Below are 22,212 nucleotides of genomic sequence, written 5' to 3'. Positions count from 1 at the left end.
TTACAATGGTCTTGTGACAATGTTTTAACACAAAAATCTTACCTATTGTACCTTTAATATACAGTGTCTTTCAGAGTCTGTTCCTCATGGTTGCACACACAGACATGTCGGTACACATCGCTGATAGATCTGTCAGCACTTGGTATTTAAATGTTCTCTTAATCAATATTACGTGTGGGGAATGTGTCCCTTTGCCTCTGGTAAGCAGCAAACAGACTTGTTTGAACAGGGCTTGTGGCTGCATTATTGGGCAGTGTTTGTGTGCGTGTGTGTGTTCTGAGCGTTTGTGTGTTCTGAGCGTGTGTGTGTTCTGAGCGTGTGTGTGTTCTGAGTGTGTGTGTGTGCATGTGTGTGTGTGTGTGTGTGTGTGCGTGCGTATGTGTGTGTTGTGAGTGTGTGTTCTGAGCGTGTGTGTGTGTGTGCATGCGTGTGCGCATGCATGTGTGTGTGCATGTGTGCGTGTGCGTGCTCGTGCGTGTGTGTATATGTGTGCGTGTGCGTGCGTGTGTGTATATGTGTGCGTGCGTGCGTGTGTCTGTATGTGTGTGTGCGTGTGTCTGTGCGTGTGTGTGTATATGCGTGTGTGTGTGTGCGTGCGTGTGAGTGTGCGTGTGTGCGTGCATGTGCGTGCATGTTCTCAGCAGGAGCTGACTGCATGTCGTGTTCCTCAGGGTCTCTGGAGCGCAAGCAGCAGCGCCGGTCGGTGAGGAGCCGCTCCGAGTCGGACAAGTGCATGGAGACGGTGCCGAAGAAGAAGATGAAGAAGGAGCAGGTAATGAGCGCCTCAGCGGCTCCGGCCTCCGCCTGTAATCCCTCGGGTGTTTCCACACGGCCCTTCAGGAAGAACGGCGGGAGGCGGGATACCCGGAGCGGCAGGCTTCACTCCCGTTTCTGAGTGACAGCCGGGCGGGGTGGTGTGGTGTGTCAGGTGTTAGCGGTAGCCTGCGAGGGTGACGTGTGACATGGGATGCTAACAGGCCCGCGCTCAGATTAGCGCCCCGTTATCACATGTTCAGTAGGTGCCACTGACTCGTCCTCTCTCTCCTTCCCTTTCTTCTTGTCTGCAGGCTGAAGCTGTGCCGCTCACGGATCTGAAGACGGGATCGCAGAAAGGTATTTGGCTGTTCTCTTCCCCCCCTCCCTTCCCATCGGCCTGCTCTTCCCGGATAAGAGCAGAAGTAGAGGGAGTTACTGTGTGGTGGTATCAGCATAGCGTATCATAGCGTACCTTTTCTGCATGATCTTATCATTGCAACTGCTTCTTCATGGGGATTTGGTGTAGTGTTTGTGCATGAGAAAAACTCGTATTAAGATATTTTAGTACTTGAAGTGGTCTTATATACAGATTTTTCGGTTTGATTTTAGATTATAATTTTTTTAGGTTTTAGCTCTTGCTGTTTTTCCATTTAAAAAAAGCAATCATGCTTATCCATTCCATCATTTGAGAATGAGAATGAATTGGATGGTTCAGAGAATAAAAAAAATAAAAACAACCACCAGTTTTTGTCAGATCCAGCTTAAGGTGCATACATTTTTTTGGCAACTGGGAAGTTCTGCGCGGCCATTTTGTTTTCGCTGCATGTCCCTGACTGTATGCGCTCAGCCTGGCAGTGGCTCTCCCTCCTCAGGAGCCAGTGAGATCTCAGACTCCTGCAAGCCTCTGAAGAAGCGCAGCCGGGCGTCCACCGACGTGGAGACCACCAGCTCCCAGTACCGCGACACCTCCGACTCCGACTCCCGGGGCCACAACGACCCGCAGGTAGGCCCCCCCGTGTCAGGACATCTACCCGCAGGTAGGCCCCCCCGTGTCAGGACATCTACCCGCAGGTAGGCCCCCCCGTGTCAGGACGTCTGCCCGCAGGTAGGCCCCCCCGTGTCAGGACATCTGTCCGCAGGTAGGCCCCCCCGTGTCAGGACGTCTGCCCGCAGGTAGGCCCCCCCGTGTCAGGACGTCTGCCCGCAGGTAGGCCCCCCCGTGTCAGGACGTCTGCCCGCAGGTAGGCCCCCCCGTGTCAGGACGTCTGCCCGCAGGTAGGCCCCCCCGTGTCAGGACGTCTGCCCGCAGGTAGGCCCCCTCCGTGTCAGGACGTCTGCCCGCAGGTAGGCCCCCTCCGTGTCAGGACGTCTGCCCGCAGGTAGGCCCCCTCCGTGTCAGGACGTCTGCCCGCAGGTAGGCCCCCCCGTGTCAGGACGTCTGCCCGCAGGTAGGCCCCCCCGTGTCAGGACGTCTGCCCGCAGGTAGGCCCCCCCGTGTCAGGACGTCTGCCCGCAGGTAGGCCCCTCTGTGTCAGGACGTCTGTTCCTTTTTTCTCCTCTTTAGCCCTTAATGGCTCTGCCTGGTTCCGTTTGTCTGCCTTCTTAGGAGGCCTTTACAGCTTTGATCAGTGCTGGGCTAAAGAGCCTTTGGCTATCATGAGCTGGACCCTGCCTGACTCCTGAAGTCGTATTAAATATCGGGGGCGACATTGTCTCGGGCGGTAAGAGCAGTCGCCTGGCAGTCGGAGGGTTGCCGGTTCGATCTCGCCCTGGGTGTATCAAAGTGTCCCTGAGCAAGACACGTAACCTCCAAATGCTCCTGACGCGCTGGTTGGTGCCTTGCATGGCAGCCAGTCACCATTGTTGTATGAGTGTGTGTTTGAATGGGTGAATGAGAAGCATCAGTTGTACAGCACTTTGGATATAGGCGCTATATGGGGCAATGGCAGCCTTGTGTGGCAATGCCCTCCATTGACTGGTGTTCCCGGCGCAGGTGGTCTTCGGGAAGTGCGCAGACAGCCCTGCGGCTGCAGACGCAGACGCTTCAGATGCGCAGTCGGTGGACTCCAGCGTGTCCCGGCAGGGAAGCAGCACCTCGAAGAAAGACACCGTCTGTCAGGTGGGTCCTGCCACTCACCGTGCTGATCTGGGATCAGCTCTGCATTTTGACTTCTATTGGTTAAAGGTACAATAGGTAAGATATTTGTGTTCAAACATTGAACCATTGTAAGACCATTGTAAATCCCTTCCCATTGAAAAAGGCTCACTGACATGTTGACTCACCCTCTGCCTGTGTAGTCCTTAAATTCGTCCTTAGTCCTTAAATTCGGGTTTCGGAATATACAGTTGACGGCCCAACACTACCAAAGCATTGTATAACTGTACAATAATTCAAGCTCATTGGTTGAAAATTGCCACAGCCAATGGCAGTGCATTTACAGAGGAGGGGGAGGGATAAAAGGTGTTGTGGTCTGATGGTGTTTGTTGCTGCTATTCCTCTCTTGACCATTAGAAGTTCAAAATGACCTATTGTACATTTATGTTTAGGATGTGGATCTTCCTGCTCTGAGCCTTTTTATGAACGTGGCTTGAGTTTAGCAGGAGGTCCACAGCTTTCACTTTTTAAAACTTCTGGGCATGCAGTTAGTATTAGCAGTAAGTCTCCACAACAATCGAACCATGTAGCGTAGGAATGTACAAATGCGCAGTAATGCTGTGGAATGAGCAAGCACACGGAGATGACGATGCACAGTGGGACTGATCTTTAAGGTATGCGGTGGTCTACAGGTAGGGCTGCAGCTGCCATCACGGTCAGATGTGTGGGGCAGTGTTTGGATAGTTAACTTTGGTCACTTTTGCTCTGTTGTTTGTTTCTTTGTTCAAAATTTTTTATTTTTTAATCTTTGTTGTACATGTAGCAGTTGAAATTGTACTTCCCTCTAGGGTCTTTCAGCGAACTTATCCCTGGTTATGGGTATGCACTTTGTTGTACGTCGTTCTGGATAAGAGCGTCTGCCAAATGCCAATAATGTAATGTAATGTAATGTAATGTGTACCTGTGTGTCTCCAGATCTGTGAGTGTTTTGGGGACTCCTTGGTGAGCTGTGAGGGGGAGTGCTGTAGACTGTTCCATCTGGAGTGCCTGGGACTGTCCGCCCTACCTGAGGGAAGATTCACCTGCGTGGAATGTAGAAACGGTGAGCTGTCCTCCTCTGTATTTATCCCCTCCGTTAATAGTCTGAGGGGTAAATACAATCTGACCATTCTTTTGTGCCCAGTTTTGTACAAACATCTCTTGCACTCGAAGAGGTGCTTTAACCTAGTGGGCTTCCCAACAGCACAGCAATGCCTGTTTTTCATGCATTGTCCAGCACAGGATGAAATGTTTAAAATTATTTTTATGTATTTTTTAATTTTTAAGTTTTGCCCGTTTGCAGTCCACTGCAGGGATGCAGTCACTGTGACTGCATCTCGGCGAGCTTAGCCGGGGCTGGCAGATTACATACCCCTGAGGAAAGAGGAGAGAAAGGGAGGCAGAGGACATCCTGGGTCCTGCTATGCTCACTGCGTTCAGCCTGTGGGGGACTCCCGGCTGGAATGCGCTCTGGCCCAGTCAGGCTTCCTTCCTGTGGGCTGCATCACTGTGCTCAGAGCTAGCGCCTTAGCTGGATATGCTAACTGTGCTCAGAGCTAGCGCCTTAGCTGGATATGCTAACTGTGCTCAGAGCTAGCGCTTTAGCTGGATATGCTAACTGTGCTCAGAGCTAGCGCTTTAGCTGGATATGCTAACTGTGCTCAGAGCTAGCGCTTTAGCTGGATATGCTAACTGTGCTCAGAGCTAGCGCCTTAGCTGGATATGCTAACAAGGAAAAAAGTCATCCTCCTGTAAAGAGCAGCTGTCCTATCTTTAAGATGACATAATTAATTCTGGGGGGGGAAATATTCCCTCAGATGGCTTGTTCTCCTTGTCTTTGATTTGCTCCAGGATGCAAAGTTTCAGATGTTTCTGCTCCAGAGGGGGGCATGTGAAGTGTCAGCACTTGAAACGCTAGGTTGCAGATTAAATGCAGAAATATGGAGCTGCCACTCAGACGCCGTTCTGTCTCGTTGCTGCCCCGTACGGAAGGTGCTTTAGACACGCCCCGCTCTGATTTCTCAAAACCCTCGTCTAATCTCAAAAGAGTCCTGTGAAATGTGATCTTTTCCTGGGCCTGGTGGGCGGGGAAGGGGGGGGGGGTTATTGGTGCTGCAGATTTGACATTTATAGTGTAATTGCAGGAATCTGAATTCTCAAAAGCCCAGCGACACACACTGCCACAACATGCCAGGTGTCATTAAGTGCTGATTGTCACTCTCTGACACATCCTCTCCGAATGAAAGGTCACCTCTTGATGGTGCCTTTGAAGTCATGTCGCTGGAAAATCAGATTTTCCTTCATCTCGGAATAAAAGGGTCTGGGTTTGCATTGAGGCTGGGGTGAATCTCGGTAAGAACTGTCGACCCACGCCAGCAAACTACATGCCACATTATGTGCTATTGTTAGATTTTGCTTTGATATTGATGATGCATGACTTGGCGCATGCTGAATTCACAATTTCTGTGAGCTGTCAAGACACTTGTGTCTGTAGATTAATCTGTTCTATACTGGGTGATGTATTTGCAGTTAAATTGTGGCCTTTGGCAAGTAAGATTCTCTGAGTAAGAACGCCTGCTAAATATCTAAATGTAAATGTCTTGTCCAAACTTACAAACCGATTATACTTTTTATTCATTTGCAAGTGGCTGCATTGGGAGTGGGTGTGTCCAGTGTATTTGGAGTGGGTAGTGATGTTAATATGTGATGGTGCTGGGTGTGTTCAGTGCATTGGGAGTGGGTGTAGTGATGGTAATTGGGAGTGGGTGTAGTGATGTTAATTGGGAGTGGGTGTAGTGATGTTAATATGTGATGGTGCTGGGTGTGTCAGTACATTAGGAGTGGGTGTAGTGATGTTAATATGTGATGGTGCTGGGCGTGTTCAGTGCATTGGGAGTGGGTAGTGATGTTAATATGTGATGGTGCTGGGTGTGTCAGTGCATTGGGAGTGGGTGTAGTGATGTTAATATGTGATGGTGCTGGGTGTGTCAGTGCATTGGGAGTGGGTGTAGTGATGTTAATATGTGATGGTGCTGGGTGTGTCAGTGCTGGGTGTAGTGATTCTCCCCCTCTCCCCAGGCTCCCACTCCTGTTTCTCCTGCAAGGCGTCGGGTGGAGAGGTGACGCGCTGCTCGGTGGGAGGCTGCGGCCGCTTCTACCACGAGTCCTGCGCCCGCAAGCTGCCCGGCGCCTCCACCGACTCCAAGGGCCTGCGCTGCCCCCAGCACAGCTGCGCCACCTGCTGTCTGGAGAGGGACCTGCACAAGGCCGGCAAAGGTAACCACGGCAGCATCATCCCTTGCACGGGCTTAATAATAATAATGATAATAATAATAATAATGATTGTTATTTAGCTAACACTTTTATCCCAAGCGCCTTAACGGTTGATTAGTCTAAGCAAGGGACAATCCCACCTGGAAAATTGCGGGGGTGAAGGGCCTTGCTCAAGGGCCCCACAGCCGTGCAGATCTTATCGTGTCTATACCAGGGCTTGAGCCACCAACCTTCCGGAGTCCCAGTCATTCGCATTAGCCACTAGGCTACAGGATGTCCCACGCCTTCACCGTGATGTGCGTTCGAGGTTGCGCCCTTTCCATATTAGCCTGGTGTAAACACGCAGATGTGGAAGATCCAGGGCGAGAAAGTCAAGGTCCCACCAACTAGGATTTGCTAATTAGCACAATCCTTCAGCCAGGAGGTAGAATTAATGGGTGAAATGGGTGAAGGCAGGACTTCTGCTTTCTGACCCCTGGACGCGTGTCTCCCCGCAGGGCGGATGATGCGCTGTCTGCGGTGCCCCGTGGCCTATCACACGGGCGACGGCTGTGTGGCGGCGGGCAGCCTGGCCATCACGCCCCACGTCATCGTCTGCAGCAACCATTCCGGCTCCAAGAAGAACGGCCACATTACCTCACCCGTGAACGTAGGCTGGTGTTTCATCTGTGCCCGAGGTAAGCCCCGTTCCCCCGAAACCTCTCCATTTTGTGCCGAGGAGGTTACAGTCGTGAACGCGTATGATCCCTCTCTGTATTGGTTAAATCTCGGTAATGTGTGCGCTCCCTTTCTGCCATTTCGCCTTACTAGATCACAAACACAGGAGGAAGGAAAATGCTATCCTTATTTTTACATACACAGCGCTTGTGTTTGAGAGCAGATTTAAAATGGCATGTGGACCGCACTGCTGCCAGTTTGAGACGGGGAGTGGTGTCCAGATTGAGGAACACGTTGTCGGTTTCACATTCTGTTAGTGTTTGGGTACATTTTCTCCTTAATTAGCATTTGGCACGGGCCAGGTCTCCAGAGGCTGTGGATGAATTAGAGTGAAACGGGAGTAAAACTGTCCCTCTAAACGCTCTCCCTGTGGGGAATGTCTCCGGACCTCTGTGACCCTGAAGCCCTTTCCTTCATTACTCCGATAGAGATGTTGGATTACAGCCCATCAGAATTCAGGATGTTAGCCCTGCGCAATTAAATTAACTCATTCGTAAAATCAAAGGGTATTGGCTGCAGGTTGAATCATTGTTTTAGTTATTTCATGCTGTCTTAAAAAGACATCTTGCACTTGCTTATTGTAATTTATTGAGTTTTTATGCTGGCGTGAAAATGGTAGCATACAGTATGACTGTAGCTAATTATTTCCTCCCACCCCCCACGTTTCAAGGTTTTGGTTTTGAATTAATATGTTATTTCTGTTCCTGCACCCCTTTTCCAATTCATTATCGACTAACTTGTGTCTAGCCTGGCTCATTTGAAACTTCATCAGTGACTCTGAATAGAAAATCTAGTCAGTGAACTGACTCCAACTGATGTACCCATTTTAATATGATCACATTTTTGTGATGTCGGACAGTGCAGTAAGATTCCCCGTTTAAAAAAAATATTTTTATATATATATATATAATTTTTTTTTTTTTTTTTTTTGTCATGTTCTTTTTTATTTCGTCCTCTGGAATCATGGGTAGTGTCATTGCAGCTATTCTGTCTGTTTAGGACGTGTGTAGGGTTGTTCGTGCAGGACAATACTGACAGCATATTAAAGGTACAATAGGTAATTTCGGACTTCTAATGGTCAAGAGAGGAATAGACACCTTCAAACCACAGTACTGTTTATCCCTCCCCCTTCTCTGTAAACAAGCTGACATTGAAACACCATTGGCTGTGGCAATTGTAACCAATTTTCAACCAATGAGCTTGAAATATTGTACAGCTATATGATGTTTTGGTACAGAGTATCAGCCTGCCAACTGTATATTTTGAAACCCAAATTTATAAACACAGGCAGAGGGTGAGTCAACATGTCAGTGAGCCTTTTCAATGATAGGAAGAGATTTGCAATGGTCTGGTTAAGAATGTTTTAACACACAAATCTTACATATTGTACCTTTAAGTTCATATGCATTTAAAGCCCACTTCTGACTGAGTGACATGGTGCTGAGTTGATGAAATTACCTATGATTCCTTCTTCTTCATCAGCTACCAAAAAGAATATTGGGAAAGGTAACGGAACTGAATTTTCTTTGTGTTTGTGTCCGTGCTTGTGTGTGTTCACGCGTTTGTCCCTCTTTTGCTTTTATTCATTTCACTCTGCTGCTTCGTGGCAAGTAAATGTCGCACCTAATGTGGGGAAAATGTCAAGAGGAAAATAACGCTACTATTAATGCAAATAACGGGGCTTAAAATAACATTTCTGGAAGAACAGGAGGGTCTGTGCGAGGTAGTGTAATTGATTTCTGCAGGTCCAAAAACACACCATCCCTGCTGACAAAAACAGCTCAATCTAGGTTTTGAAACAGCTGGTAGCTGGTAGCTGGTTGACCAGTTCAGGCCAGCTCCCAGCTTTGACATGATTTGGCTGGTTGAGCAGTTCAGACCAGCTCAACATGATTTGACCAGCTCAAGCTATATTTTGGAACAAATATATAGCTGGTCGACCAGCTTGACCAGCTTATGACCAGGTTGACCAGCTCAATTTTCAAGCTGGCATAGCTGGATTTTATAGCAGGGATAATAACATAACACGCTAGATTGTGCACTTGAGCAAGTGTATGAAGGGATGGAAGTCTAATTTTCGTGTCCCAAAAGCTGGGGTCTGCTCAAGCATGCTTTGAACTTTATCGACGCTATCATACAGTTCACAAACATTTCAGCTTTGTAGTTCCTACACTGACGCGGAGACCGTTAAAATGAGAATTAAAGAGCCACGTTATCCGTAACCCGTAGACGCAGAATCCCTAACTTTTCAGCGCAGACTTCAGACTCCTCCTGCCTCCGCACACGTCTCTGGGGATTAGCTAGCTGCGTTCGTGACTGTTTCTAAGGGACTACGGGGGACGCGCAGGGCGCGGAGTGCGCGTGAGATAGCCGCAGGACACGGGTCGTGTCGCAGTTATTTTCAGCCCTGAACACGCTTGGCTTTCGGCAGAGCTCTACAGCTGCAGGCGAAAAAACCGCTTCCTCTTCCGCTCACCTTGATCTGAAATGGCACCGTTTCGTTGCTGTGTTATCTCTCATGGGTTAAATCACAAAAATCATCCCTTTTCTCCCTTCTGATTTGCTCCTCCCGCTGTTTATTTGACTGTTGTGCGCGGCGCGGTCTCGCTCTGAGATCGTTGTGCTGACACGCAACTGGAAACATAAACGAAATGTTTCGAAAAGTTAAATTATTCTTGATTGACGCTTCATGGGAGGCCCCAAAAATGAGAAGATTTAATTCTGAACATTTGCTTCAGCCAATGTGAGTTAATGCTTGAGCAAATGTTTTTTTTTTAAAACTCCCACCCATGGCTGTTGAAATCGCTTGTTATGGCATGTCACAGGAAGGTGTGCGAGATGCCTTTTGTTTAAGATCAACGCATGCCTGCCTCAGTCATGGTTCTGCCTCCACCTTACATGTAATTGCACTTAAACCGCTTTGGTTTGCATAATGGTTGTGAACATAGGGGCCAATGTATCTGCATGAATCCCAGCATGTCGGAATATTTGGGCTTTATTCTCCAAACCTTCCCAGGAGTGTTCCCTACAAGCCCCTCTCAGTACTGTGGCTGACCTGTTCTGTGTGTGACCATTGATCTGGCCCAAATTGTGCTCTGTCAGACCAATTATGAATTTGTGCTAAAGTTTTATGGGGGGGACTACTCAAAATACTAAAAAAGTTTTCCCTCTTGCAGACCTAATATTTCTTTAGCATGTCTGACAGAAACATGTCCTGCATTTGCAAATCACAAGAGAAATAAGGCAGATTCTGCCTTAGGCTCTACAACACCAAACCACCCAGTTAACAGGAAACAGTCTCGCAGTGTTACTGGAATGTTTTGGCAATGTTATTACATGTTATTACAGTGTCAGTTGAATTCTGCGAATGTTTTGTGTTAGCTGGGCAGTTTCAAATGGCAGGCTTTTGGGTATGGTTTACAGAATGGCGCCTCCTGGTGTCTGAGTGTGGAAGTGCAGGTTGTGACCCTCTCCTGCTGTGTGTCCGTGTGTGTCCATGTGTACATGCTGTGTGTGTGCGTGCGTCCGTCTGTGTGTACCGTATGTATATATGTATGTATGTATATGTGTGTGTACGTGTACCTGTGTATATGTGTACCTGTGTGTGTGTGTTAATGTGTGTGTGTGTGTGTACGTGTACCTGTGTATATATGTACCTGTGTACGTGTGTGTGTGTGTGTGTGTGTGTGTGTGTTAATGTATGTATATATGTGTGTGTGTGTGTGTGTGTGTGTGTGTGTGTGTGTGTGTGACAGGGGGAAGGCTGCTCTGCTGCGAGTCCTGCCCTGCCTCCTTCCACCCCGAGTGTTTGGACATGGAGATGCCGGAGGGGAGCTGGTGCTGCAGTGAGTGCCGGCAGGGGAAGAGGCCTCACTACAAGCAGATCGTCTGGGTGAAGCTGGGCAGCTACAGGTGACGCACAATCTCATCTGCATCTAACAGAATAACATGGATGGCCTGTAGCGTAGTGCTTAAGGTACATGACTAGGGCCCGCAAGGTCGGTGGTCCGATCCACGGTGTGGCCACAGTAAGATCCGCACAGCCGTTGGGCCCTTGAGCAAAGGCCCTTAACCCTGCATTGCTCCAGGGGAGGATTGTCTCCTGCTTAGTCTAATCAACTGTACGTCGCTCTGGATAAGAGCGTCTGCGAAATGCCAGTAATGTAATGTAACATGGGATTGGAAGAAAAGGACATTTTATTTTGGGCTTGAGTACTGTACTGCCTCTCTGATGCTCCATGTCCCTGGTTCCCCTTGCCCAGGTGGTGGCCTGCGGAAATCTGTAACCCCCGCCTCGTGCCCTCCAACATCCAGAGCCTCAAACACGACATCGGCGACTTCCCCGTCTTCTTCTTCGGCTCTCACGACTACTACTGGATCAACCAGGGGCGCGTCTTCCCCTACGTGGAGAGCGACAAGAACTTCGCCGAGGGCCAGATGAGCATCAACAAGACCTTCAAAAAAGGTGCGGGAGACGAGGGGGTGAAAACAGGGCTGTGTGAATCTGTCTGTGAACCTGTCTGTGAATCTGTCTGTGAACCTGTCTGTGTGAACCTGAACCTGTCTGTGTGAACCTGTCTGTGTGAACCTGAACCTGTCTGTGTGAACCTGTCTGTGTGAATCTGTCTGTGAACCTGTCTGTGTGAACCTGAACCTGTCTGTGTGAACCTGTCTGTGTGAACCTGTCTGTGTGGGGGGGAAAGTCTAGCTTGGGTTTCTAAGAGCTGTCCTTGCGCCTGCACCACATGGTGTTCTCTGAGTGAGGATTACCCTGTGCCTGCTACGCTAACAGGCTATCATCACATTATCTGTTTCTAATGCCATTCGGGCATCAACACACTTCTGTTTTTCCCCAGCAGATGCAGATTTTAAAGCCTGTGCTTTAATAAGCAATGCTATTCATTTTAGATAAAGATTCCACAGACTTGTTTTTGTTTGTGTAATGAGCAGAACTGGAAAGCACTGATCATGATTACGGTAAATGTTAATGGTAAATGGTTGGCATTTATTTATTTAACCTTTATCCGAAGCACTGTACAATTGATGCTTCTCATTCACCCATTCAAACACACACACACACACACACACACCACGGTGATTGGCTGCTATGCAAGGTGCCAACCAGCTCGTCAGGAGCATTTAGGAGCAGTCTGCTTAGGGACACTTCAACACACCCAGGGCGGAATCGAACAGGCAACCCTCCGACTGCCAGACCACTGCTCTTACCGCCTGAGCCGATGTCGGTATTACTGTAATACAAGCGTTTCAGCGTCCTGCCAGTGCCCACGCAGCTTGTTTTGGTTGTGAGTCACCTGCCCCTCACCCCTCGCCTTCCCCCCCAGCTCTGGAAGAGGCAGCAAAGAGGTTCCAGGAGCTAAAGGCCCAGAGGGAGAGCAGGGAGGCCCTGGAGCAGGAGCGCAACTCCCGGAAACCCCCGCCGTACAAGTTCATCAAAGTGAGTCCTGCTCACCGCCTCGCCATAAACAACCCGGGATTAGAGAAAGGCCCTTTCATCTTTCTTTCCTAAAATATTAGGTTCATTACTTTATATCCGTTGGTAGCTGGTTTGTAGTGGGTTTGTGGCCTGCTATTTGTTGATAATAAAGTATTGAGGAAACTGAGAAGTGAGGGTTTTTAACACCTCGCTGATAAGTTGAATATTTTCACATTCCTGGTCTTTTTATGAAAGTGCCCTACAAACTTAAAATATGCTAAACCTGCATATTAATATGCTAAGCCTGCAGTTGTTTACGGTCAGAGTTTCATGTCTTCGTGAAGAATGTTCATCAAAACAGCATGTAACTAAAACTTGTCTATTGTAGTGTAAACATTTTTTTGTGTTAAAACGTTTTCTAATTTCCTGAAAAATGCTTTGTATAACGCTGGCCAGGATATGAGTATTTCTGACGCGTTGTTGGGCCCCTCAGTCCACCAAGCCGGTGGGGAAGGTGCAGGTGCACGTGGCGGACGTGGCGGAGATCCCGCGGTGCAGCTGCCAGCCCTCGGACGACAGCCCCTGCGGCCTGGACTCGCAGTGCCTCAACCGCATGCTGATGTACGAGTGCCACGCCCAGGTGTGCCCGGCCGGCGAGAGCTGCCAGAACCAGCGCTTCTCCAAGCGCCTCTACCCCGACGCCGAGGTGTTCAGGACCCAGGGCCGCGGCTGGGGCCTCAAGACCAAGCAGGACCTGAAGAAGGTGAGCCCGCCGCTGGGTCCGTTGCCACAACACAGCCCTGTGTCACCGCTCTTTCGTTATTCGAGGTTAAGACGGTAAAAAATAGGCTACTGACCGTTGTTGGTAATATGCAGTGCTTGAAGTGGGCCGGTACTCACCGGTACGCAGTACCGGAAGTTCTACATTTTACTCTGCGGAGTACCGGCACACTCACACTGTGCTCTGATCACTGATCGGAATCCTCGTTGCTTCAAACGGGAACCGGCAAGGGTTTGCTGATATCGGCTGATACACTTTCCAACACGTGAATAAGGAGTACTGGCACTTATTTTTTTCCACTTCAAGCACTGGTAATATGTGACAATTTATGTCTGCCTCGTCATTCTCTCTGTATGTAAATGTATACAGTAGATGTTTAGAAGGTCGTCCGCATGCGATGTTAATCCGAGGTCCTGACTCGTTAAAGATCCTGTGACACTCATCACAAAGGGCTAAATTCCCATCCTGGCTCTTTCAGCCTGCCACTTAATCATTCCCTGATTTAATTGGCAAAAAAAACTGTTCTTTCCCTCTCCACCTCAGCTGGTACATTCTGGCACAAAATGGCTGCCGTGCATCACCCAGGTGGGTGCTACGCATTGGTGGCGGTTAACTGCTTTGGGTGTTGAAAAAAGCGCTTTGTAAATGCAGTCATCTATTTAAGGTGGAGGGGCAGCAGGGACATTAAAGCCATAGTGCTGTGTTTCTTCATGTCATTGTGTGTGTGTGTGTGTGTGTGTGTGTGTGCGCTTGAATTGTTGGCTTGGTCCGATTGCATTCTCTTTAAGAATGTCTGATGTGAAAGCGAGGCTTGTTTGTGATCGTCTCCCAGGGTGATTTTGTGATCGAGTACGTTGGGGAGCTGATCGACTCTGAAGAATGCAAGCAGCGAATCAAACATGCCCATGAGAACCATGTGACCAACTTCTACATGCTGACCCTCACCAAGGTGCCACATGACGCCTGAAAGTGCTAGCTGCATATTATTGAGATTTATTCCAATTCCAAGACATTTATCAAATAAAATTGACATTTTAGTTCAATTTTCAAGCGTAGCATATGAGGTCATTTTGTATTTCATTAAAATTGTGCTAATATGTTTAGAAGTTTAGGGATTTTTCATTTTATTTTTTATATTTTTATATCATTATAAAACTGGTCTTCTGGAGCTAGTTTCCAACTCTATGTACTGTGTATACGGCTCTAACTGTTTTAGTGTTATGGTTCTGTTCTCCAGGACCGTGTCATCGACGCCGGGCCCAAAGGAAACTTCTCGCGCTTCATGAACCACAGCTGCAGCCCCAACTGCGAGACGCAGAAGTGGACGGTGAACGGAGATGTCCGGATAGGGCTCTTCACCCTGTGTGACATCGAAGCCGGTGAGAACGGCGTTCAAGGGACGCCTCCCGTTTCATTTTAGGGATAGGCATTTAGGGAATAGGCATTACATTACCTGTAATGAGTGAGGGGAAATGGGAGAAACAGGTTCCTCGTTCCTTGTTTACGAATCTGGACTGTAATCAGTTGTTCTGAAATTAGACATTTGAGGACAGCACTTTGTGGGTGATGTTGTGAACATTTTCTTCACCGCCGAGACTGAATTATCAATCAATTTTTAACAAAGGGGCTTTGTCAGAAAGCAGCTACACAGAGAAACTGGCCCACAAGAGTAAGCCTAGGGTAACAATGGCAAGGAAAAACTCCCATCTGCTGCTGGTTGACACCGGTTTGTTGAAAGAATGGTTTTAAATACAAACAGACAACCTGGACTGATGTGAATGTTCTGTTTACCGCAGAGACTGAACTAACCTTTAACTACAACCTGGACTGATGTGAATGTTCTGTTTACCAGAGGCTGAACTAACCTTTAACTACAACCTGGACTGATGTGTACGTTCTCTCCACCAGAGACTGAACTGACCTTTAACTACAACCTGGACTGATGTGAATGTTCTGTTTACCGCAGAGACTGAACTAACCTTTAACTACAACCTGGACTGATGTGAATGTTCTCTCCACCAGAGACCGAACTGACCTTTAACTACAACCTGGACTGATGTGAATGTTCTCTCCACCTGAGACTGAACTGACCTTTAACTACAACCTGAACTAATGTGAATGTTCTCTCCACCAGAGACTGAACTGACCTTTAACTACAACCTGGACTGATGTGATTGTTCTCTCACCAGAGACTGAACTAACCTTTAACTACAACCTGGACTGATGTGAATGTTCTGTTTACCGCAGAGACTGAACTAACCTTTAACTACAACCCGGACTGATGTGAATGTTCTGTTTACCGCAGAGACTGAACTAACCTTTAACTACAACCTGGACTGATGTGAATGTTCTCTCCACCAGAGACTGAACTAACCTTTAACTACAACCTGGACTGATGTGAATGTTCTCTCCACCAGAAACTGAACTGACCTTTAACTACAACCTGGACTAATGTGAATGTTCTCTCCACCAGAGACTGAACTAACCTTTAACTACAACCTGGACTGATGTGAATGTTCTCTTCACTAGAGACTGAACTGACCTTTAACTACAACCTGGACTAATGTGAATGTTCTCTCCACCAGAGACTGAACTAACCTTTAACTACAACCTGGACTGATGTGAATATTCTCTCCACCAGAGACTGAACTAACCGTTAGCAAAACTAACCTTTAACTACAACCTTGACTGATGTGAATGTTCTCTCCACCAGAGACTGAACTAACCTTTAACTACAACCTTGACTGATGTGAATGTTCTCTCCACCAGAGACTGAACTAACCTTTAACTACAACCTGGACTGATGTGAATGTTCTCTCCACCAGAGACTGAACTGACCTTTAACTACAACCTGGACTAATGTGAATGTTCTCTCCACCAGAGACTGAACTAACCTTTAACTACAACCTGGACTGATGTGAATGTTCTCTCCACCAGAGACTGAACTAACCTTTAGCTACAACTAACCTTTAACTACAACCTTGACTGATGTGAATGTTCTCTCCACCAGAGACTGAACTAACCTTTAGCTACAACTAACCTTTAACTACAACCTTGACTGATGTGAATGTTCTCTCCACCAGAGACTGAACTAACCTTTAGCTACAACTAACCTTTAACTACAACCTTGACTGATGTGAATGTTCTCTCCACCAGAGACTGAACTAACCTTTAGCTACAACTAACCTTTAACTACAACCTTGACTGATGTGAATGTTCTCTCCACCAGAGACTGAACTAACCTTTAGCTACAACTAACCTTTAACTACAACCTTGACTGATGTGAATGTTCTCTCCACCAGAGACTGAACTAACCTTTAACTACAACCTGGACTGATGTGAATGTTCTCTCCACCAGAGACTGAACTAACCTTTAACTACAACCTGGACTGATGTGAATGTTCTCTCCACCAGAGACTGAACTAACCTTTAACTACAACCTGGACTGATGTGAATGTTCTCTCCACCAGAGACTGAACTAACCTTTAACTACAACCTGGACTGATGTGAATGTTCTCTTCACCAGAGACTGAACTGACCTTTAACTACAACCTGGACTAATGTGAATGTTCTCTCCACCAGAGACTGAACTGACCTTTAACTACAACCTGGACTGATGTGAATGTTCTGTTTACCGCAGAGACTGAACTAACCTTTAACTACAACCTGGACTGATGTGAATGTTCTCTCCACCAGAGACTGAACTAACCATTAGCTACAACTAACCTTTAACTACAACCTTGACTGATGTGAATGTTCTCTCCACCAGAGACTGAACTAACCGTTAGCTACAACTAACCTTTAACTACAACCTGGACTGATGTGAATGTTCTCTCCACCAGAGACTGAACTAACCGTTAGCTACAACTAACCTTTAACTACAACCTTGACTGATGTGAATGTTCTCTCCACCAGAGACTGAACTAACCTTTAGCTACAACTAACCTTTAACTACAGCCTTGACTGATGTGAAAGTTCTCTCCACCAGAGACTGAACTGACCTTTAACTACAACCTGGACTGATGTGAATGTTCTCTCCACCAGAGACTGAACTAACCTTTAACTACAACCTGGACTGATGTGAATGTTCTCTTCACCAGAGACTGAACTGACCTTTAACTACAACCTGGACTAATGTGAATGTTCTCTCCACCAGAGACTGAACTGACCTTTAACTACAACCTGGACTGATGTGAATGTTCTGTTTACCGCAGAGACTGAACTAACCTTTAACTACAACCTGGACTGATGTGAATGTTCTCTCCACCAGAGACTGAACTAACCGTTAGCTACAACTAACCTTTAACTACAACCTTGACTGATGTGAATGTTCTCTCCACCAGAGACTGAACTAACCGTTAGCTACAACTAACCTTTAACTACAACCTGGACTGATGTGAATGTTCTCTCCACCAGAGACTGAACTAACCGTTAGCTACAACTAACCTTTAACTACAACCTTGACTGATGTGAATGTTCTCTCCACCAGAGACTGAACTAACCTTTAACTACAACCTGGACTGATGTGAATGTTCTCTCCACCAGAGACTGAACTGACCTTTAACTACAACCTGGACTGCCTGGGCAGCGGCCGAACGTCCTGCCACTGTGGAGCGGAGAACTGCAGCGGCTTCCTGGGGGTGCGGCCTAAGGTACGGAGCCTCCCGAATCCGTCCCACAGTCCTCTGGGGGGATGGGGGCGTGGCTTGAAGCGTGAATCCGTGTAAAAAGCCTCTTTCTTCATCGTGACCAGTTTAACGAACATTCCGAGCACTGCATTAAATCAAGGTACAGTGGAGGTGCTGTACATCTTTGTTCTTTCGGGAACAAATTTATACTAATAAGTACATTTTACACGGCAATAAAGTAGCAAATGTATAATGTATTGCTGACTAGGGGTATAGTTATATGTACCTATAAGATACTCCTGTAGCTAGCATTTGTACCTTTATAGGAACTTTTTCTGAAAGTGTCGGTATCAATTGTGATCAGTTGACCAGTTTGTGTTGCTCAGATGTTTGTGTGCTGTAGTATCTGAGGTTTGTGTGGTGCAGTATCTGAGGTTTGTGTGGTGCAGTATCTGAAGTTCGTATGGTCCAGTATCTGAGGTTCATGTGGTGTGTGGTGCAGTATCTGAGATTTGTGTGGTGCAGTATCTGAGGTTTGTGTGGTGTAGTATCTGAGATTTGTGTGGTCCAGTATCTGAGGTTTGTGTGGTCCAGTATCTGAGGTTTGTGTGGTCCAGTATCTGAGGTTTGTGTGGTGTAGTATCTGAGGTTTGTGTGGTGCAGTATCTGAGGTTTGTGTGCTGTAGTATCTGAGGTTTGTGTGGTGTAGTATCTGAGGTTTGTGTGGTGTAGTATCTGAGGTTTGTGTGGTCCAGTATCTGAGGTTTGTGTGGTCCAGTATCTGAGGTTTGTGTGGTCCAGTATCTGAGGTTTGTGTGGTCCAGTATCTGAGGTTTGTGTGGTGTGTGGTCCAGTATCTGAGGTTCGTGTGGTGCAGTATCTGAGGTTCGTGTGGTGCAGTATCTGAGGTTCGTGTGGTGCAGTATTTGAGGTTTGTGTGGTCCAGTATTTGAGGTTTGTGTGGTGCAGTATCTCAGCTTGGTGTGGTGCAGTATGAGATGTTGGTGTGGTGCAGTATCTCAGGTTGGTGTGGTGCAGTATCTCAGGTTGGCGTGGTGCAGTATAAGATGTTGGTGTGGTGCAGTATGAGATGTTGGTGTGGTGCAGTATGAGATGTTTGTGTGGTGCAGTATCTCAGGTTGGCGTGGTGCAGCATGAGATGTTGTTGTGGTGCAGTATCTCAGGTTGGTGTGGTGCAGTATCTCAGGTTGGCGTGGTGCAGCATGAGATGTTGGTGTGGTTCCCCTGTAAACCTCAGAGCACGGTGGTGATGGAGAAGGAGGAGAAGGCTCGGAACGCCAAGCCCAAGCCCAAGAAGCGCAGGCTGAAGCCTGACAGCAGGCCGGCGCACGAGCACTCCTGCTTCTGCTGCGGCCAGGGCGGGGAGCTGGTCACCTGCGACCGCAAGGACTGCCCCAAGGCCTACCACCTCCCGTGTCTCGACCTCGCCAAGCCGCCGTACGGTACGTCCCGTCTCTCAGCCCCGCCAAACCGGTACGACCGACTTTAGACTCGCACTGTGCCAACCGGGTGCCAACCGGGTCGAATATGTAATTTGGATTCAAATATTTCTCTACACTTTACCAAGCTTGTGTATTGGAACCTATGAAACCTTCTGGTCCTCTTGGTTGACTCGGTTGCACCAGGTAAGATCAGTTGAGCACAGAAAAGTATTTGAATGCAAAACGCGATTACGCATCTGCTGCTCCACCTGAGATTTTACATTACATCATTACATTATTGGCATTTGGCAGACGCTCTTATCCAGAGCGACGTACAACAAAGTGCATACCCATAACCAGGGATAAGTGCGCTGAAAGACCCTAGGGGGAAGTACAATTTCAATTGCTACCCGTCCAACAAAGATAAGGACCAGGGCCCATCTTTTTTATTTATTTATTTTATTATTATTATTATTATTTTTTTTGGAAACTGTAACGTCTATAGTCCAAGTACAACTTCTTAACCATTGCTGTCAAATCATCGATTTGTTGGGTCATTGTTTTGTCAGTGTTTTGGCCGCCGTGTGTGTATTAAAATGAGTGTTTGGTTTCTGCACCCTGCTGACTCCCATGGTCTGGGGCTGTTTTAGGGCGATGGGAGTGTCCTTGGCACCAGTGCAGCCTATGCCAGAGTCCCGCCTCCTCCTTCTGCGACTTCTGCCCCAGCTCCTACTGCCGGGAGCACGAGGGCGGGTTGCTGGTGCCCTCCGCGTCGGACCAGCGCCCCTGCTGCCCCAACCACAGCCCCCAGAGCCCTCTGGACTCGCAGGCCGACCTCGCCAAAGTTCAGCTGAAGACGGAGACGGCGGAGTCCGTCCAGGTGGTGGGCGAGTGAGGGCGCCCTCTTCTGGTGGCAGCAGGTGCAGCGCGAGGGGGGAGGAAAGGCCCTGAAAACGAGGTGTCTCGCGCCGCGATGCGGAGATATAGACTTGTGGCTTAAGTAGAGAGACTGGCCTTCCCCACGTCAGACGCACTGAGGAGAAGGCAGAGGTTTATCCATATCCGTGCGGTCGATTCCAATCGAGTCCGGTCGATTCCGGTTTAAGAGCGGGCATGATTTAACACAAACAAACAACACATCCGGTTACCCCAGAGCCTGCAAGAGGGTTCACAGTGCTCTTTTCTGAATGTTTTTATTTGATTTTATTTTTTTACTGAGGAGAGAACCCGGTGTTGCAGTATTGGTTGATGGCACTTTTTAGAAACTCTTTCCTCGGGTGAGGGGGCGCTGGTGGCTCCGCCCAGCCCTGCTGCTTGTACTTCCTCCGTTTCCGCGCCGTGAGCGGTGGTTGCCTGGAGACCAGCGCGCGCTAGCCAGCCGGCGCACCGCGCAGGACAGGAAGCGCCTCGCTAGACCGCAGAGGCAAGCTCCCCCTCTCATCCCCTCTCTAAACACCCTTACATCACTCCAAAACCGTTTCCTTTGTGTGTACCTCTTGTTTAAGAAAACCTAAGTGTTTGTGCAATTCAAACAGGATTACAGCACGTCAGAAACCACGCCATCATTTTACATCTTTTCAGATGTTAAAGCCATTCCTTACTCCCCCACTCCTTGGGGTGGGATACTGTTTTTCATATATTTTTTGAATATATATACTGTATATGTTCATGATTACAGCTTTGTTCATGATTACCCTTCTGGTCCTGTGTTGTGGCTCCTTGACTCCGAAGCTTTCCATTTATTTTTAATTTGGGTTCACCAGTGCCCTTGTAAATCCTGACTTGTCTTTCTATTGAGGTAAATCATACTTGTGGGATGTTTCAGCTTGGCACCGTAACATTAATATTATTGATGTTATTTATCTTTTTGACAGTTTGCAATCAAATGCAGAGGCTCACTCTTAAAACTTTCTTGAAGCTTTGAAATGGAACTGAATTGTTTCCAGTTACAATGTGAAACCATTCTTTTCCATTTTCCCTTAAAGAGAAACCCCTAATTGAATAAATGTTTTTAGTGTCATAACTTGTAGGTAAACTAGGCAGATGTGTCTCACATATTTGCAGGTTGTAATATTTTTGCAGTTTCACCAGCAGTTGACTGACATTAATTTCCCATCTGAGAGCTCCATAACAAATTAACTGCGATCACATTTTGATTTCATGTTTGGTGAGAACCATCAGTTGGCTAACTTTTCAATTTAAGGCCAGCTTGTGAGTATTATTAATGTTTAAATATCCCCAATGGAACAAATGTGGCCATGCAGGCAGTGTACCCAAACAGTCATTTCACAGGTTCAAAGTTAGCCCATGCAATCAGTCTCCATGGAGATTCATAAAAATATTTATATATCGAAAAACTAAATAAATTGTCCTGAGAGGTTGAATGAAATGTGTACTAAAAAAAACCCCCCACATTTTAGGGCTGTTTTTGTTTACTTCATTTTATGTTGAAAGCACTTTAGACATCGGTTTTATCTGTTGAAGATGCGTAAGGACAAGACATGTCATCATCTGAATGCAGTTTTTAATTCATGTAGAAATATGTTATAGAACATAATTGTATTGTTTTGTAATGTTTTGAAATTAGCATCTTCATTTTAATGATGTGTTGATGGTGTTCTTTAACTTCTAAAAATGAAACATTTTAATCCAGATTTATTTGTGGTCTGATATGGCTACTCGTCCAGTTTTATCTTCCAAAAAGCTGAACCACTGCCTGCATCGTACCTGTGACCCAGCCACACTGTCGTTTACCCTGGCAGAAAGACCAAACGCTACATTCAGAGATGTCTTCATCTTTATCATTCAAATTTTTTCCAATGTCACCTATTCAATGCTGGGAATATATTATACTGTGGCTTGTCTGTTATGTTTTTGATTTCACTGTTTTGACTTATGCCTTCATGCTTTTATATCAAGCCTATATCACAAAGTTGTACATTCCTTTGTGTGGAAACACACAAACGTACAACAGCCTTCCATGTACCATGTACAGTGTTCACTTATACATTTGCAGCATAGACTGAATCATGCTGCAGCTGTTTTAT

General features: G+C 47.1%; 1 protein-coding gene across 2 annotated transcripts in view; it reads left to right on the top strand.

Annotated features, from left to right (window-relative positions):
* The window catches only part of nsd3 (nuclear receptor binding SET domain protein 3), a 65,716-nt gene extending 44,858 nt beyond the window's left edge, over positions 1-20,858 (top strand). For both annotated transcript variants that reach the window (XM_061259526.1, XM_061259525.1), the window contains 17 exons: positions 672-772; positions 1,068-1,113; positions 1,629-1,759; positions 2,750-2,875; positions 3,827-3,953; positions 5,969-6,166; positions 6,661-6,840; positions 8,363-8,386; positions 10,636-10,792; positions 11,143-11,345; positions 12,223-12,335; positions 12,808-13,077; positions 13,928-14,044; positions 14,333-14,474; positions 17,641-17,747; positions 18,982-19,186; positions 19,816-20,858. In XM_061259526.1, the coding sequence (XP_061115510.1) occupies positions 672-772; positions 1,068-1,113; positions 1,629-1,759; positions 2,750-2,875; positions 3,827-3,953; positions 5,969-6,166; positions 6,661-6,840; positions 8,363-8,386; positions 10,636-10,792; positions 11,143-11,345; positions 12,223-12,335; positions 12,808-13,077; positions 13,928-14,044; positions 14,333-14,474; positions 17,641-17,747; positions 18,982-19,186; positions 19,816-20,060 (2,492 nt within the window). In that variant the 3' untranslated portion in view covers positions 20,061-20,858. The remainder of the gene's footprint in view (positions 1-671; positions 773-1,067; positions 1,114-1,628; positions 1,760-2,749; positions 2,876-3,826; positions 3,954-5,968; positions 6,167-6,660; positions 6,841-8,362; positions 8,387-10,635; positions 10,793-11,142; positions 11,346-12,222; positions 12,336-12,807; positions 13,078-13,927; positions 14,045-14,332; positions 14,475-17,640; positions 17,748-18,981; positions 19,187-19,815) is intronic.
* The last annotated feature ends 1,354 nt before the right edge of the window (positions 20,859-22,212 follow it).

This window comes from Conger conger, chromosome 11 (genome assembly GCF_963514075.1).
Source record: "Conger conger chromosome 11, fConCon1.1, whole genome shotgun sequence".
Classification (NCBI taxonomy): Eukaryota; Metazoa; Chordata; class Actinopteri; order Anguilliformes; family Congridae; genus Conger; species Conger conger.
This window is presented reverse-complemented; position numbering and strand designations above follow the sequence as displayed.